General features: G+C 37.5%; 1 protein-coding gene across 3 annotated transcripts in view; it reads right to left on the bottom strand.

The window, feature by feature from the left end:
- ROCK2 (Rho associated coiled-coil containing protein kinase 2) overlaps nucleotides 1-19,908 on the bottom strand; it is a 93,382-nt gene that overhangs the window by 31,741 nt on the left and 41,733 nt on the right. For all 3 annotated transcript variants that reach the window (XM_048938324.1, XM_048938325.1, XM_048938326.1), the window contains exons 3-5: nucleotides 13,773-13,873; nucleotides 7,777-7,914; nucleotides 4,761-5,021 (exon numbers count right to left, since the gene is read on the bottom strand). In XM_048938324.1, the coding sequence (XP_048794281.1) occupies nucleotides 4,761-5,021; nucleotides 7,777-7,914; nucleotides 13,773-13,873 (500 nt within the window). The remainder of the gene's footprint in view (nucleotides 1-4,760; nucleotides 5,022-7,776; nucleotides 7,915-13,772; nucleotides 13,874-19,908) is intronic.

Below are 19,908 nucleotides of genomic sequence, written 5' to 3'. Positions count from 1 at the left end.
GACAAATCCTGTTAGCCCACTCTCCCCTTTGGCTACACTAAGCCATTTCTCTTTATAACAGCATTTCAAAAATGTGCACGTTTTGTAGTATTACCCTTGGTTTCAATATGAACAAATATGTGCTGTACTGGGTAGTTGCTTATCTCACTGAATTCATAGAAGAGCTTCTGAATAACTTTGATTATTTAAGTCCTGCGTAGCACATACATAATATGTGTAATTCAAACAATACACCAAATTATAGGTAAATTCTTATAGTCACACCTTAAGTAAAAGCTATTTTTAAAGAACAGGGCTTAAGAAAAATAAAGTAAAATATAACTGATTTTTATTAATGTAATGATTCTTTTATTAATCATTTATTAATGGTGTGATTATTTATCCTCTTTGCTTCCCACTCTGCAGGAGCTAAATGATGTAGAAGCATTGTCAGATATGCCAGAACGCTGCTTCAAACTTAGAGCCTTGTTGCCTTTTAATGAAATTCACTGCATTCATTCCAGAGAGACCAGATGGATGAATGAAATTAAATCCCGGATAAAGCCAAAGAAGTACCAAAAATACACTCATCTGTGACTCTGCCACTCAGCCTAAAGCAATGTCCAAGTTACCTTTGAAAGTTCTCCATGCATTTTCCATCACCTTTGGCTGAATATTAGTACAGAATATTGGTAGGAACAACTGAAATGGAAATTCATGTTTAAGGAAATAAAAAGGATCATTTTGCTTTTGGAACTGCATTTACATGTAAAAATTAGACAACCAATTACATTATTCTTTTCACATAGAATACGAACTGCCAAAAATATTTATTTATTCAAAGAGAATATTGGAAGGTCATGAACCGGTATGCTAAAACTAAAGTGATGATTAAATACTGCAGAGACTTAAGCAGTACTGAAAATCTCTTCATTGCAAATGCTTATTTTCTTGTATAATGAAGAAGAAGCTAAAGATGAAGCTGAAATATAAGGGGAGTTTAACTTCTCAGTTACAGCAGTTGAACTTTTGTTTTCTGTTTTCATTAAACAGACGTCAGCAGAAGAGTCCTGAAAGATTTCTCTGAAGACCACGGCTTTAGTCACAAGAGCTGTGTACTTAGACCAGCCTCATCTCCTCACTTAATAACATTCAATTTCCCACTCCTCTGTAATTAATGCAGCAAAACAAGATCACCTTTTAATATTTCATACACGTTAATGTTTTATGAAGTCTTATGCAAACAAAGCAAAGGTTGTGCCAAAGAAAAGCCAGCCCTACCCAAGTCAGACAGCTGCTACACAGTGACAAGAAACCTTGTCAATTATCTTACGGATGCTGAAGAATTCCAGGTAATAACCCTAACTTTTCAGGCAAGATGTCGAAGGAGAACACAATTAAACAAAAATATTTTTACAGGCAAAAGGGCTTGATGTGCTAATGTCAGTATTCAATGGGCTGTATTTCTCTTAAGCATGCGCAGTTCTCCCCACAGAACTCCCTACCTTCTGTCCCAGAAGTAGATCTGAAAATACATTACTGTCTTACTGAACATTCCCACATTCCTGTCATTCTCATTTATGCAATCATACTGTAAAAAACAAAAAACAAAACCTAGGTGTTGCCCTGTGTACATTTTTAAGTACTGGATATTCTTACTACAATAATCATACAAGCTTCTGTGATCTGGCATCAAAGCCAAGTAAACAGGGAAGTCCCTTGTGTGCTACATGACATCTTGGCATACTGAACATTCTGTGAGATGACTTTTGCATTCTGCACTTCATCAGCTGAAGAGATCTGAAGGGTGCTGTTTTCTCTGGACAAAGTGTCAGTCCTGTCAGCCTCTGATGCCTGAACAGCACACAGTACAGCAGTTCTTTTCTCAGTAGTCTCAGGCTACTCTTTTACCTGAGGCTTTTCTCATCACCTCAGATGATACACCAAGGTGTATCTTGGAACTCCATCTGATGGAAGTTCCTGCAGATACCTGGGAGATTTGAACAACTGCAAAAGAAAAAGGTTGTCAAAGAGACAATATGCATTCATGGCTTAGGAAAATTTGGCTGTGAGGCTACTGCATTGCCCAGCATCTTACAGAACTGTAACATCTCTGAAGGCAAAGCAGTTCTGGTTTCATCCTCTGGAAGACCTCAGGTACACCTTAATGACTCCCTGTCTTGGAACAAGGCTAAAAATGAGGCTTTAATTCCCTCATTAATATCTTATCGGCAAACAAGAACTGGAGAGTGCTGGTGCAGACATGTCAGGATAGTACAGATCAGGTGTTAATGCTACTCTCAGGTTTGACTACTACACTACCAACAACGAGCTGAAGTAAGAAGGATTCAGTGCAGTCCTGGAGGAGCATCAAGGAGAAACAGGCATCCTGCTGAGCAGAGGATCAGACCAGATGGCCTCCAACCTCAACAATTCTGAGACTCTGTGAAATAAACTGAGTAAGAAGACGAACATGTTTAATCTTTCAGCTCAGCTATCTGAGGAAATGATCCCAAGTGGTAAATGGCTTCCTTTCGCTCCTATTTCTTTGCAACAGATATCCTTTAAGCCTGTGCTTTCCTGAAAGTTCAGTCAGCAGAAGCCACAGTTACATACAGACCTGACAGCATCCAGCAGTTGATGCCCCTACAACACTCTCAGTACTCAGTCATGCTACTGTCTAGCTTATTACTTAAAGAAAACCTAACAAATAGAGTCCGGTGAAACCTGCATTGGGATTCTTTTTATTAAACCTTTGAGGCCAGCCCCATCCTTTACTCAATTACAGATATTCACCTTGTAATGGATTAAAAAAAAACCAAAAAAACAACAACAAACCGTCACAGTCAAGTTAAATAAATGGGCCAGTTCCTTTTATGTTGGAAAACATCACTGAAAGACTAAACAGTTCTTTCCACATACTAAGGAGGAATTCTGCTGCAAGTGTCTGGGCTGGCTTGGACAACTTAAGAGAACACTCATTTCAGTCCCCCAGCAAGTACTAAAAAAGTTTGTCTTGCAAACTGTGTCTCTCACCAAACTGAAGCAGAGTTCTCCTCAGTCTCGACAGCATGAGGAAGATATGCACAACTACTAAAAGAACTCCAAGTCAGAAAAAAATAAATAAGTGTTGGGTAAGCATACATTTTCTAGAAATCATCTTGCCAACATCAATATTATGTTTACACAGCTGGGATGTGTTCATGTTTTGTAAGAAGTAGCATGAGATTTGGAGACAGTCCAGCGCCTCTCAACTTCTAAAGCTTCCTGTATAAAATATTTTCGCCATTCCACAGAGTCTGAGAAACATTTAGAACTTAAAATTTAGCCAATTAAAATTTAACTTCATTAGGAGATCACCCGTTTGTTGATGATGCCTCATCTAAACTGGAGCTTGCTATAGCAAGAGATATGCAAGCAATCTCACATTTACAACATGATCGACTACATTTTAAAATTTCATTTTTTTAGAACTAAACACACAAACAAAGCAGCTTAAGTTCACCACTTCTAGGCTCCCTAAAGTACCACAAGCACTTTTTACAGTAGATCAACATTATGAATTTTTGAAACTTTTTTATTACCTCTTCTGATGAACATAAGATTCCCCTGAGACTCACAGTCTAATTGGTGAAATTATTCACAATAATAATTTAAAGATTAAATTAAGAGATCAAATACACCTTTTCACTTCTCTAGTTAAAGTAAATACTGTCCACTAAAATACAGGCAACTAAATAATGAAAGTGGACGTAAATGTGTATGTCCTTAGAATAACAATATCAGCACAACAGAGATGTCAATAAATAGCTGCATTTGTTCAGCAGTAATATATTGACATTTGAAAGAAAAGAAAAAAAAAGAAAAGAAAAAGCATTTCTAGATAGAAATATATATATTAACTTAATGCAAATGCAAACTAATAGATTGCAGAGATTATACTAAATGCAGCCTAAATAACACAGAAAGAATTTAACACACTGAAGCAAATAAGCTTAAAAAGGATAAACAAAGAAACTCTTCAAAGGCCTGATAAATGATAACATACAATCATACACAGTTTATGAGAATCTGTTATAATTTCACAAGAAGAATATACTGTGTAAATTGCACAATACTGTTTGTCATGGAAGATTTAAAAGTACAAATTACAAAGATAGTCTCCTACAGGAATACATGTAGTACTTCTGTTAAAAATACAGTACTTACACTTACGCAACCTCATTAGAAAACTGCATTTGGCTGCAGATGATAAAATCTAGACAGTTAAAATATGACATTTTGACTAATAGCTAACAAATTTTAATCTTTAGATCACATACCACTGCTGCCTTATTGTGACCTCAGTTTAATGACCACTAGAGGATGCTATGAGAACAATTAGAAAAAAAAATAGGGCCTGTATCTTGCTATAAAATAATATCTTTTATAGAAAACTGTCAGCTTATGAACTGTTCCAAGGTTGCTGATATTGAAACTAGGAGCTGTCTAATAAACTTTTCAGACACTTGGCAAAGAAATGAACCCCAGAAATTCACAAACGCATGCTTTCAAAAGTGACAAAAAATAAATTTATTTCCCCCTTCCATGTGCCAGAACAATTTATTACAGACAATGTTCAACTATTTAAAGTACTCCTGTATTTAAAGATAGGAGACAAGAAACAGCTTTCCAACCAAGTGGACCATTTGATAAGCATTCCTTTGGGTATTGTAACTCAAGTGAAAGTATCCTTAGAATTACAGTCTCATAGATGATAAATTATTCAGTTGCATACTTACTTCATCCATTTTCATGCAAGTGCCAAAATCTGCCAGCTTCAGGTGCCCATGTTTATCTAATAGCATATTGTCAGGCTTCACATCTCTGTGTATCAAGCCCATGGAGTGAATCGCATCAAGAGCAAGAACAACTTCGGCTGTATAGAACTTGGCCCATTTCTCAGGCACATCATAATTGCTCATAAGGTTTACAAGATCTCCTCCTGGCATGTATTCCATTACCATATACAAGTATTTGTCATCTTGAAAGGCACAAAAAAGCTGTGAAATGGAAAAATAAATTAGGAAAAAGAGCAGCTACTTTTCAGAGACATTTAGGAGAAATAATAAAGTACCTGAGGTTTCATTAAACCTGAGTGTACAATTTTTACTGATGTAAAATAACTTTATTTTTTATATTCAAATAATCTACGTTTCTAATTATGGCATAAACCTGAATTTTACTTGAAACTTCAGAAATCCCTACTTTTACAGGAAATGAAAAAGATTTCCTGGTTACATCAGTAGCATGACTGTCTAAATTGCTGTGTTTCTTGACATAAAAGATATCTCTACAACTGAAAATGCAAAATATTAAATCTGAGAAAGCAGGTGTCTTCACAGAATCACAGAATCACAGAACTGTAGGGGTTGGAAGGGACCTCCAGAGATCATTGAGTCCAACCCCCCTGCCAAAGCAGGTTCCCTACACCAGGTGTAGGGATTGTCTTGCAACAATCTTAACATAATTCAATAGTGAATAGTATGTTAGTCTGTTTTTGAGTTTCACATACTATAAATTTAGATATAACATCTCCATATAGATTTATAAAAACGTATTTTAATGCTGACTTTGTCCTAAACTCACACACATATTGAAATGAGAAAAAAATTAAATATGGTTGCAAAATCTAAAGGACTTAACAATGAAATTACAGTTTGATTGATATTGCAGCTGCTGACAGTAAGTTTAGCTTCTTTAAAATGTACTTTAGACTTTGAGGAGAGAAATTTCAGAGAATTTCACTCAGCAATGAAATATGGGAGACCACTGAAGGCAGGAAAATTATTACAGAGACAGGACCTTCAGAGTAAAATTTACTGCTCATTGGTGAAAGAAGACTTGTGTTACAAACACACATTACTGCATACACATACGTATAACATTGTATTTGTTTTGCAAATGGACAGTATATAAAACATAGAACATAAACATCTATTTAATCATTAAAGGCTGAACTAAAATCCAAGATAGTCTCTGTATTCCCACACATAAAGGTGTTTATTTAACACAATGATAAATAGCAATCCTTTATACAGCCTTATAATGCCTTCAGACAGCACTTTCAGTATCAGTCCTCAGGGATTTTATAAAATCAACGTTATCTAGGGCTCTGCTTTCACCTCTTCTTTCACATGAAATAGAAGGAGTAGGGAAGCTCTGCCATTTGTCCCAGTTTCTACTCAGAACAGGACTGACGTTTTCATAAAACCAGCTCCAATCCCCCTGGACCAAAGTATTTATATACATCACACCCATACTCTTCACCACAGAAGGCACAAATTGCAACCACATTTTGATTCATTTAACATGGACAGCCTGATCTAGTGCCTAGTTTAGTGTGTGGCAACTGCCCATGGCAGGGGGATTGAAACTAGATGATCTGTGCAGTCCCTTCCAACCCAAGCCATTCTGATTCTATGATTCTATCACCTTCTATATACACATATATATTTATATCATGCCTGCTACACTATCCCTTGATAACTGTCATACATCTATTTTCAGTTGCACGTTTAGTTGAATTGTAAAAACTACAAATACCTCCAGATGTTTGTCAAAAAACTGCATCAGTAAATTAGTCTATTTTGTAAAGTATTTCTACTGAATACAAGTAAGAACACAGAATGTGCTCACAAGAACAGAACACCTACCTGAAAAAAGTTATGAAACACTTCTTGCATATATAAGGAATATTATGGAAAAAACATGGAAAGCCTAAAGCATAACTTTACTTTCCAAAACTACAGGAGCACAGCAATGTATCAGAGAGGGTTTAAATGTTTTAATTATTTAACAAACTAAAATGGTAACATTTTTTCACTAAATATATGCTTTCACTATTTAATTAATTGGTGTAACTTTACTAATTGGTGTAATTTACCAAATATAACAAATTGCAGTATTTAGCACTAATCCTTCCCAATGGGATAATCCAATTTACAAACGTGATAACAAATGCCATGAGATGGATGCAAGCAATGATTTTTAAGAACAGTTGAGAAAGTCAACTCTCCATCAGCTGGGGATATTACTTCTGAGCTGAGATGCAGTAACAGACCACTGAATAGAACATGGTTTCAAGCAAAGCACTGATAACAGTGCTTTGTCTTGTAGGAGACCTGGACTGTGCACTCCTTCATCTACAATATTGCAGACAGAAAGCCACTAACAACTTAAAGCATTCATAATACTGAATTCTAGTGATCAAGTGACCATATCATCAGGAAAGACTGGAAATAAAGCTGACATTTGTTTCTACATTCATATGCAGAATTCCTCCTAGCTGAAAAGTTATCTTACCTCCCCATTATTCCAAATAGAATCACCGAATCATTTGATTTGGAAGGGACCCTTAAAGGACATCCAGTCCAACTCCCCTGTAATCAGCAGGGACATCTACGCTAGATCATGTTTCTCAGAGCTCCTTCCAGCCTGACCTTGAATGTTTCCAGGGTTGGAGCATCCACATCTCTGGGCAATTAGTGCCTGTGCTTCAGCACCCTTACGGTTACTTCTGTACTTCAGAATTGTAATTCCATGGTTTGATGTATTTGTAGTGACCAAAATGCAAGTTAATCTACCTTCTAACATAACCAAACACAGAAAACTCATTGAAATTTCTGTAAACATACATCTTAAAGAAAGTACGATCTGAATTTAAACCCATTATTTGAGCTTAGTTGTAAATTCAAGTCTAGGAAAGGTTTATGCATTTATTACTATCATTATTTTACTGTCACGCATCTTCCTTACCTGAACCACCCATGGACTATTGGCAAAGGCCATGATATCTCTTTCTTCCCAGAAAAAGGCTGAATCTGATCTCTTGATCATTTCAAATTTACTAAGCAGCTTCATTGCATAAACCTTCTGTGTCATTTTATGGCGAACCTAGTGGTTGAAAAGAAGCAACAAACTTTAAGATGTCTTACAAAAAAACAGTAATAACGCGTACCAACATATCACATTTCTCCTATCTGCAAACTACTTGCTGGGATGCAAGGTCTTCACATCTTCACACGTTCATATTAAGAACTTGAGATTTTCCAAACCTGAGAAGAAAAGCCTGAGAGCTGCTCCAAAACACATAGCAGTAGTGGGATATGGATACCAAGTGAAGATATGCCACAGCTCAGCCAACTGCTGCAGCTGCTGCTTAACCTCAGAGGAGCACTCTATGGAGGACACAGGAAGGATGCGCCACAGACACTTTCGTAGGCAGATGTTTCACTGAAGGTGAACCAATGTATGACTGTATGTTTTTTGTCATTATGGCTACAACCATAAAAACAAGGGCTGTCTTTAGTAGCCTGCTTACTCAAATTGAAACTGATACAAAAAATCTTCAGAATCAGAAACATACACCTTCCTATTAAGAGCAGGTCTGCTCTTTGCATTTTCTGAGTGAATATACCAACTTCAAGTCACTCAATACTAGAAAACCAACATAATAATAATTATGTTTATAGTAGAAAATGAAAATGTTTTTCGGTGCTCCATTCAGAAGTTTCATCATGTAAGAAGAAATAACTCTTTTGGAAAAATGCATCTGAATATGGACATGAAATGGAATCTTAAAACACAGGCAGTAATGTTAACAAAGCACTAAATTAATACTACATACAAAGCAATTACTATTTTAACATTGTTGAGCGTTCCTGGCATAAATCAAGGTGAGGACCACTCATCTATGAGGTGTCTGAGTTTGCAGGAAAAAAAGACATTAACTCCTCCTTAAGTTTTTGCATGTTTTCAACTTCTGAAAAATCAATTAATGTTTTTGACATCAAAATCAAAAGGTTAAGACCTTCTGCTGCATTTTCCAACCTAAGGTTCAGTGAGATAAATCGTATCCACCAAACTGTTACTTCGGCACAATGTCCAACTTAACTGTGTTACATGTGACAGTGTTTATTAGGCTCTTTTTTTCCTGCATAGATCCAAGCATTTCAATTCATTGTATCTGCAGCACAGAGCTTCACAGAAGCACCTATGTGGTTTAACACCATGGGAGCAATAGCCTCCTGCTCCTGGGGAGCTGTAAACATTCATGCTGCTGCTTGAGTCAACAGCAGTGATTTGTACAAACAAAAGAAACAAAGGTTAAAAAAAAAAAGTCTCAGAAGGAGTGAAGACATGGATAGAAATAAGATTATCCGTCAAGCTGTTTCCAATCTACTGCTTCCAAATTTGGAGCTTTTTCCTCTCAAGATACAGGTTAAGACTTTAACATTTTACTCGTAGCACCCTGTATAGTTTAACACTGGCCAACAGCTTTTTCTGTATAACTAGACCAAAAAGCTTCCAACCAAACCTCAAAACAGCAGCACACTACCTACGTGCTCCAAGCACATTGACAACTTGACAGTAAAGGTGTCTTGAAAGAAGATTTTGAAAACGACCTCCCTGCCATTTTCTAATCCTGGACAAATTTATTTCCAAAGAATTGGTAGTACACCACAAACTGTGCTCCGTATCATAGGGCTTTGGTAATCCTGTTCAAAAACAGAAGAAACACAAAGACAAGCAACCTCAACGAAAATATTCTTTAATTGCAAAAGCATTTTCTGTGAATCTGCACACACTTCTCTACTGCCTTTTAGTAGTTTATGGTTCCTAAGCATTGTGCAGTCTTGCCTGGGTGTGGTTAGTAAAGCTGCCTTCATTTACAAGAATAATTATCTCCAATTGCTCAGAAAAAAAATCTCCAAAATTCAGCACAGCCTGAAGAAAGCACGTGCATAGGAGGAACAAAAGAAACTGGTCTTCTCTGTCCTCCTACCCCTTGTGTACACCTCTCCAAGGAAGTACCATCAGGTTATTCTTTGCTTGAATTGTTTCTTGAAAACTTTACCATGGGTTGTTCTGGCTGACTGTGCCCTCGGCATGCCTGGAAGGTGAACAGCCCCACCAGTGATAGGAGTTCTTGTATCACCAGCACAGCCCCTGAAGATGCTGGCCACTTGGTTCTTTCTCCAAAAGCTATATTTGTACATACACATATTGGCTCAAATAACAGATTATTCATGTATTAAACTGTCACGATGCTTTAGTTTCTTCCAAGTGGTTAAATGAACTGCCAAATTTAAACTGTAGCTCACCAGAGTAACTCTTAAAATAGGTAGGAAAATCCCTTCATGCCATCAGCATAAAGTAATATGGCCTTGTTTAACTTATGAAAATGCATTAAGAAATAAGAATTTCCTTCTGCTTTGTTTCACTAGGGACAGACAAAACCATTTCTATCTAAGACTTTCAGAAAACCAGTATGCAGAAAATACATTCATAATTTCTACTGCATTCACATCGGATGATAATCTGCAGGCTAAAAAAAAACCTACACAAACCAACCATCAGATCACATACACAGTACTGACAATGGTACCAAATTTTTATCATGGAAGGAAATGAAAATCCTAGGATAGAGTCGTGGAATGAACTTTCAGGCTCTGAAATAAGCACAGATATCCTAAATCATTTATTAGAGCCATAGGAAGCAACAGATAAGGTACGAAAAACCTGCGGGTAGCAGAGCACGACTGCTTTAACTGCACTACTACATCAGCAGCAGCTGGGGAACAAAACCTCACATACAAAGCATTTCCTGGAAAAAAACCAAAGCAGCACCTGGCTGTGTGTGCTATGACAGTCACTGGTTTCCAACGCCGAGAAATCCCACTGTATACAGACTGTCACACAGCCCAACTTTAACTACCCAAATAGAAGGTGCTGGCTAGCCTTCAGTTCCAGCATTCAACCATGTCAGTCTGCTGTCACTGCTGTTACAGGGCTGTGTAACAAGACCTGAGCAAAGGAAACAGTAAGTAGTTTCAGTTTCAAACCAAGAGGATTTTTCCTAAAGTAAAAGCAGAAGAGGCACTCGGGATGTGCTTTCATTAATTAATGCTTCTGCATAAACCAGAAGCAACATATATAGCACCATAATTCAATTTTTAAGTCTGCTCTAGACACCAAGCCCTTTTATTCATGCCACTACGTAAGAGAAGTGATCTGGCTGCAGACAGGAAATTCTTAGCAAAGGAGAAGACAAGCATAGAATTTAATGCTTCTGAGTTTTTAAAATGCCATACCGGAGCTAAAAACTAGGGGGAAAAAAAACAAGAAGGAAGTCATAACTGAGTATTCTACACTATATATTAGCATGCTCGTTCTTTTGTCTTGCTGTGTTTAAATATTACAAATACTTAATAAAGGATTGTGCTGCATAAATCTATTCACAATGGCACATGCTGATAACATGATATTCATGAATTTTACTCACGTAGTCAAACATATTTTATTTATGGTCCTTTCTGTGTTTAGCCCCCAGTGAAGCAGATTTCTATTCTGATCACAGAGCGTGTTGAAAAATATTTTGATTACTGCAAATCTATCATCTGCAACTGTGGTGTTAACATTACAAATGGAGTAGAAATAGATATAGCTTAACTCAATAGCTTGAACTTGTATCATACCTTGTGAGGCAAAAAATCTAGGTATGTATGCTCTCATCACCAGCTAATATTAGTTCAGATCAACAGTGGTATTTATTAACCCATTGGTTTTTAGCTGTAAGACATTACAGCACCATTGTTTCTACTTGTTACATTCCAGAAAGAGAACGTGCTCTCAAGCTGGCATAAAGCACAGAAGAGCTCTATATGAACAGAAATTTTGGTCCAGTGTTACTCATTTTTAGCTTTTTTATTCCAGGGGCCAACTTAAAGTAAACAGAATTAAAAGCAAATCCCTCTGACCAAGTTGCTGCGCATTTCAACATTCCATTGTAATGATTAACCACATGAGAGCTGAAGATTGCCTTCAGATTACGCCAGGTAACTGGCTGCAGGACTCACTGCTGTGAACAATCACCTCTGCCTTACAACTTTACAAAGGTATGCGTGACACGGTGCAGTAACACAAAAAAAGGTACAGTTTTCATTCCAAACCATAATAAATTAAGAATTTCTATTTAAAACTAAATGTTATCAAGCAAATTAAAAAAAAAAATAAATCAATAATTTGAAAAAACAAAACAAAAAACAAAACAAAACAAAACAAAAAAACCCATAAGTGCTCACAAATTCACAAATATATATAAGAAATCCAAAAAGAAAAAGCTAACTTCTGTTATTGGTATTCTCCATTTCTCATTTCCCTCCCTCCCCAGTAGATGGGAGAGGAACTCCAGTCCTTACAACATGATTCTTTTTTTTCTGATTTCTGCTCAAGCACATGGTAAAGGAACATCTCAAAAGCATCTCTAATAGATGTTCTCTCTAGTAGATGCTATACGTGGAAAAATATAATGAAAAAGGTCTAATAAAATAGCTTAAATGAAACATTTGATAATTGCTGTAAAGACAGAGAGGCCTAAGAGCAGACTGCTTTGTTACAAGGCTCCCTGCAGCCACTTTTTCTCAAGTACACAGGGTTCTGCTGACAGTTTTGTTTTTCTTTTTAATCTCTTGCCAGCAAAGATATAAAAGCAATACACCCATTAATTCTTTAAAGTCTTGATTGAAAACATCATCTCTGGAAATATCCCACTTTATCTCCCATGAATTCTTCTGGATAGAAACAAAGAGCAGCTGACCCAGGAAGAAATAGGGAAGAGGGAGATACATTCCCATGTTACCACACTGGGATGAAGACAGATTAAAAACTAAAATACATTTATAAAACCTCTGATTGAATTTTGTTAACTGCCACATATGAATCAAATCTAAACTTGCATTTATCCATGAGGCACAGAAATAGTGTTAGGCTAACCACAGCCTTCCCTTACTCCAATTTTCATTTTACCTTGAAAAACACAGCCAGGAAGAGTAAGCAAAGAAAAGTTTTACCTTTTTACAATGTATTAAGTGGCAACCAGGGATCCACTACGTAATTCATTAAATACATCAACACTTTTGCAACTATTTTGAGACAAAAATATTGCCTTACTGGTACAGAACGATCAAAACTACATCTGTCTATGGTAGCAACTTTCATCAAGTCACTGCCGCAAGGTACACAAGAAATAAATAATAACTACACAAAAAATCTTAAAAGCCTGCTTTTTTCTCCCCCCCATTTCCATCCACTCTCACCAATGCTAGTAGAGAACATACAAATAATTTTATAGATGAGTAATAAATTTATGGCAATTATACATGGTGCACGTCGTACAAGCTCTTCAGATACAAGAACTTGCAACATTCCCCAACAAAGCACTGCTCTCCACAAACGTTGTATGATTTGGTGGTATGATTTTCCCTGCTTCCAAGCACAAAGCCAGCACTCAGCAGTAAAATGTCAGAGACATGCCAAAAAACCTCTGCAAACGAACATTTGAGTTACCTTGCAGCAGCAAGTTAACCAGCTTCAATTCCTGCAAATTAGCAGGAAGAGTAAAACAACAGTTTTTTCTGCACGATTAGCTTGTTCTTTAATTGAATGATTTCAGACATTCTTATATTTTAATGCTTGTGCCCTCAAAAAAAAAAAAAAAAGTTGTTTTGAACTACCTGTTCCATTTTGCTGAAAGCATGGTAAAATATTTTCCAAATCCTTTCCATCCAATATATTATGTTTTAAACTTACTTACTGCTTACTATGCACAGAAATGACTCAGGATACAACAAAAATGTTTTCAACTTTAACATTCTCTGTAAGAATGCATTTTTAGATCTAAAGCATGTAAGAGTGAAAAGAGTTTTACTACAGCCATAAATCTGTTAATCAACAAATCATCCCTTTCTTACCAGCTGCACTTCTCCAAAAGCCCCTCTTCCAATCACCTTAACAACATCATAGTCTTCAGCTTTCATTTGTAAAGCTCGTATTTTTTCCACAATCTTCTCATCTAAAAGAAAAGAAACAAAAGATGTGATAATGCACGTATTAACAAAATACACTCATTTTCTGTAATACCTGCCACCCAGAGTCAAAAAAGGCATTTTTATCTAATGTTTATAGCCTTCCTGGCAACCTTTGAAATCTGTAGTCACCACAAAAAAAAGTCCCTTTCAATATCATTTGGCAAACAATAAACGGTGACAATTGAAATTTCTTTCAGATTTTGCCAGTTCTCATTCTACACCCCCTATTATCAGGAACAGCTTCCAGAAAGACCCTGGTAATGACAAGAACCAGAGATAACGTGAATTTTCAGACATTCATTCATTGACATTCACTGTGCTGCCACAATCAATTGACGCTCGATCAACAACACAGGGGAGTGAAGTGTCAGCTGCATTCATAAGCACTGCAGGTGCAACCTGCTCCTGCACAGCTGGAGGGTTCAACAACAGTCAAATCATGAGAAACACAACTCAAACTTCACATTCAACTCCAGGCTGCATCACGCACGGATTTCAGATCTGTGTATTATTCCATACGACATTAAAATTCACTTTCAGTGTGGTGATGCACCTTCTGGCCATCTTGAAGTGCTTTCTGTAGTGTTCACTGCTGGCATAGTTTTATACTTTTAAAATTAGATCTACAGCATTATGTTCAAGGATCCTATGGTGCAATTTTCTCCAGATAAGCTCTCCTTTTTTTTTCTTTTTTTTGAGGGAGGGTGGCAGTTAAAGGAATCTGCAAAGAAAGCCAGTGAAATTCTGACCCCTGACAAATTCCAAGAACGTGCAAGGTCCAAGACTTTAATTTCGTAAATGCAGCATGCTAGTGAATGCATTCCTGGCTAAACACATTTAAAAAAATCCATTCTTATTGCAAGAACAAACAATAATGGAAGCAGTGAATGGAATCCACAATACTAGAGGCAATCTGTCTTGGAGTGCCAAGTCTTGATGCTTCCTTCCCAGATATTCATAGCAAGAACATAAGAGAAAGAAGGTGGGTTTGATCAAGACCCCTACCAGCAGAAAACATTAAATTGTATGAAGAGCTGCAGACTCTCACATTCAGAGAGCAGTAGATGCACATATTGTGAGATTCCTGCTTAGGGTCAATAACTATGGAATTTGATCCTAAGAAAGGAATTAAAAGGGACTTCAGACTTAATGGGGGAAGAAGGCATGAGAGAAACAATTAATTCTGTGTGACTTTAAGATGAGATTGTCAGTGGGAAGTTAATGATAATGAATATCTGGTAAATAGCTTAACCATTTCTACATACTCTCTCGAAGGGCATCCTGGAAGGATATAAGCAATCCAGGAGACTCCCGACCATCAAGATGATTTATTTTAATCCAAACAAGCAACTAATCCAGCTGGGGAGACACTCAAATATGTTGCTCATGAACAATGAAGAATTGGTGAGGGATGACAAAAATCAATGTCAGCCTTGGCTGAAGCAAGTGCAAGTCAGTGGAATTTAAGATCCTGAGAAAACTGAGGAGGGCAAGGAGCAGACCCTATACTTCAGGAGAACAGACTACAGTTTGTTCAGGGGGTTTACAGGCAGGATCCTGTGGGAAGCTGCTGTGGAGGGTAGAAGAGTGGGTTGATCTTTGAAGATGACGTGTTCAGAGCATAAGAACAGTCTGTTCTAGTTAGCTAGAAATCAAGCAGGCATGGCAGAGAGCCAGACAGGCTGAATGGGTAACCCCTGCCTCAACTCAAGCACAAAAAGCAAAGGTTTGAAATGCACAAACAGGACTAGGCTACCCAGTATCCAGCAAGAATGTCCCAGACATGCAAGGGCAGAACTGAGAAAGGAAAGATGTGAGTTGAAATTAACCAGTTATGAAGGGGAATAAGCTTTAATACAGTAATAAAACAAAGAACAAGGCAAACGTGGGCCCACTGCTCTCAAGAGCACAGTGGATTTAATGGTAAAGATTACAGAGATCAAGGTAACCATGTCTTTTTTACTTCTGACTTTATTGATAAGGCTCGTAGGCCAGCCAGCTCCCTGAAGCAGAATGTGGGACAGCAAAGCAAGCAGCGAACTTGACACATCCTCTGTGCTGGGACAAGAGAGGATACATTTGAGGGTGCTGAAGGAGCCAATCAACACTGTTAGCCAGCTGCTTGCCTTCTCTGAAAGGTCACTGTAACTGGGGAAGACTCCTGATGACTGGGTAAAGGTCAAGCACCACGTCTGTCTTGAAATCAGAGCAATAAGGACAATCCAGAAAACTACAGGCTGGAATCACACTCTAACCTCATTCCCCCAAGAGAATGGAGCAAATCCTTCTGGAAGTCACTTTCCAAGAACACGATGGATAAGAAAGAACAGGAATGGTCAAGATGGATCTACTAAGAATTAACCATGTTTGATCAATATTATTGCTTTCCATGATAAGAAGGAAGAGCAGTACACATTTCCTTCTCTTGATTTGGCATGGCTTTCAACACAACATCTCAGTGAACCTTTGTAGCCAAACTGGGGTGACATGAGAATGCATGGAGAAATAACAAGATGGGTGGAAATACAACACAGGTCAGTTGTTCACCAATCCAACCGGTTGCCAGTTACAAATGGCACAACTTCAGCATTGATATCAATGACTATGGTTTTAGTAATGGCTCAGAAGATATTATCAGTTTTCTCTTTGCACATTCATTGATAAGATGGTAGGGAGCACTTGAAATGTGGGAGGGAAGAGCTGTTCGTAAGAGAGAACTGAAAAGGCTGAAACCACACAAGGATCAACAAAGCCAAATTCAGGGCCTTGCATCTGAGATAGAACCATACAGTAAGTAGTATGTGCTCAAAGCCACCAACCAGAAAATACCTTAAGAAAGAGGACCTGAGAGCTCTAATGGACAACAAGATGAACACATAAACAAGCATTAAACCTCTGCAATGACTGCATCCCAGGCTGTTTTGGTAAACACATAGCCAGTAGGTCAAGTGCTATGACTATTCTCCTCTTTGTTACTTATGAAACCACATCTGGAATGTTGTATCTAGTTTTGGGTTCCTCAGTGCAACAAAAATCCTAAAATACTCCTTGGCTGATGGAAGGCCACCAAGATGCTGGCAGGTGGAACCACACAACGTACCCTGAGATGATGAGAGAGTAGGGAAAGAATCCCCAGAAAGAGAGTGGTCACCACAGGCACAGACTGTCCAGTGGAGCTGCAGAAACTCCATCCTTGGAAATTGTAAAATTATTCAACAGCCCTGAACAAGGCACTGAACAACCTGATTTAACACCTGGAATGCCTTTGAGAAAAGAGTTGGACCAGTCAACCTCAAGAGGTCCTTCCCAATATAAACTACTGTAAGATCCCAGGATTCTGCCAGCTTTCATTGCCACTAGTATTGTGGAACATACATCAGCAACTGAAAAATTCTTCTTCTGGGAAAAAGAGTAGGTACCAGGGGATAGAGAAGATAAATAATATTAAAAAAACCTTCAGAATAATCAGGAAAAGAATCTGTCTGTAGAGCTGTAAGGATAAAGGCAATTAAAAATGTAGAACTTGAGAAATGTGCTACATTTTGTGTACCAATAAGACTGTGAAGAAATCCAGACTGTGAATAGGAAAAGAAGTTGAGAGAATGTTTTCTACAGCAGATCACAAAAGCTTAGACAGGAAGCATGGGACAGCAACAGTGGTTCTCTCATACCAAGTTTATTATTTTGTTCATAATGTGAACAAATTTTGCAATTTATGAAGACTGTGCTTAGAAACTTGCTTAAATACAAATCAAAAGCTTTGGCACATGATAAGGAGGATCAATGCAAATTTACAGGAAGCAGCAGCAGAGGAGTATCAGCATATTTCAATTCAAAGAGAATGTGCTGTTCTCTGATATCTTTGAACACAGAACATCACATCTCATAAGGGAAAGAAACCACATGAATTTATTTTCAGATGTTTCTCTGATGTTTCAAGTGTTTTGAGATGTGTGAAATGAAATGGCACAGATTTAAATACATAAGGGTAAGGTGCAGTCCTACATAGCTCCATAATTGGTCAGAACCTCAAGAAATTGCACTCAAAATATAATGCAAACATGAACAATTCTAATACAGTCCCAGAGAAATTCTTGAAACATCAGATATTGTAGCCAAGCATGTATTATGTATATTAAATATACATTATCTATAAGTATATATAACGTATGTATATCTAAACAATTGAGATGGCAACTAGGAATTAATACTTTTATCATTGCTGTCTACTGTAAAGATAGTCCACTAAGATTTAATGATCTTAAAAAAATAAAAACCATTAATAACAAAAATCTACAAAGATATTGTAGGGTAGTTACAGAGGTGAACTTTCTATTTTCTCATAAAGTTTAACAGATAGGGAACAAATAAAGCATTGGAACTAATTAATTTGAAGCAAAAAACAGGCTGCAAGAAGGCAAGTTCAGAAAAAATCCTGAAGCAATGTCATGTTTGCAGCACGCTGAATCATGATTTTGTTCAGGTATCACATAACATGACCTAACTCAAGGTATGGGAGACCTTTCCAACACTATACTTTTGCTGTTGGATTGAATTTTCAGGTTACATGAATCTCCGTTTGCGCGCACAGATACCAGACAGTGTATGCTACACTTTCATGAATTTGCAACAACAGAAACCCAGCAGAAGAAAAATACCAAGTTAAAATGAAGACACTAAGATGGACTGACTGCCTAGCCTCAGAATATAACTGAATCACATAAATTCTTGTGACATTTGAGATAAAATTCTTAAAATATGAAAACATCACCACCTATTCTTTTTTAACAAAGAAAGGAATGCTAGATAGCTTTTTGTTTTAAGACAGCTTTTGATTTACTACTTTAAAATGGCACTATAACCTTTAAACAAATGAAGCTTAACTTTCTGAAAGGGCAGAGCGCCTGGATCAGTCACTGACAGCTGGCTGCAAGAATGCAGCTGAAGGTTACTAGTGAAAATGGAATAAATTCCTAACTAGAAGCACAAAGTGGGGTGGCAGGGCAAGCTTTCCCTACCTTAAAAAAAAAAAAAAGTACTATATCCAGGTATAATATGTATCAGAGAGTTCTAGAGCATGTATATAGGAGAAAGAGGAAGGAATGCAATGGAGTGAAATTTGACTATGTCTGATCTGTAAGAATAATTCAGCGAGTGCTATGGAGCACATTAAGTCAGAAGTTGCTGCCCTGGGCAAAAGTCTGTCTGGAAGTTAAACTGAAGCACAGCCAGGAAATGCTTCAATCTCACATCCTCCCAAAGACACAAAAAAAGCATAAAGAAAAACTAAGATAGCTATGCATTAACGTGTGTGGAGAAGGCAAGGTACTGGGGCAGCAGTATAAATTAGGACTCATGGCTTCAGACGGGCAAACATCTCCTTCAGAGTAAATGAAGGGAGATGCAAGATTTCGTCTACCAAAGACAAAGTGAGCAAGATATACAGAAAGAGAAAACAGCAGTCTGACTTGCTGTCCTCCAACTTGCCGAGGAGATACCCCCAACCTAATGAAACCTTGAAAATACAACTGAGTTGCTCTGTATATACACTGAATACCCAACTGGAAAAGTGTTTAGTACTGCTGACATACATATTTCACAGCCCAGAGGAGGGCAACAAAAACAATTAAAGGGAAGAAGCTCCTCTCCTTTGAAAACAGGCTAAGAGACCTGGGGTTGTTCAGCCTGGAAAAAAGATGACTGTGGAGATCTTATAGCAGCCTTTCAACACATAAAGGGAAAACATAAGAAACATGGATAAAGACTTTACCAAGGTGAAAGGACAAAGGGTAAGGGCTTAAAACTGAACAACAATAGATTTAGATTAGCCGTAAGGAAGAAACTTATGATGAGGGTGGTGACACCAAAATAGGTCCAGAGAACTTGTGGGTGCCCCCATCAATGGCAGTGTTCAAAATCAGGGTAGACATGGCACATTAGTGGAAGCTGCCCCTGCTTAACAGAATGACAGCATTAAAAATCAAACTGAAGCCAAACCTGCTCTGATGACTGCAATGAC

This window comes from Lagopus muta, chromosome 2 (genome assembly GCF_023343835.1).
Source record: "Lagopus muta isolate bLagMut1 chromosome 2, bLagMut1 primary, whole genome shotgun sequence".
Taxonomy (NCBI): Eukaryota; Metazoa; Chordata; class Aves; order Galliformes; family Phasianidae; genus Lagopus; species Lagopus muta.
The sequence above is the reverse complement of the archived record's forward strand: the minus strand, read 5'-3'. Positions and strand labels throughout refer to the sequence as shown.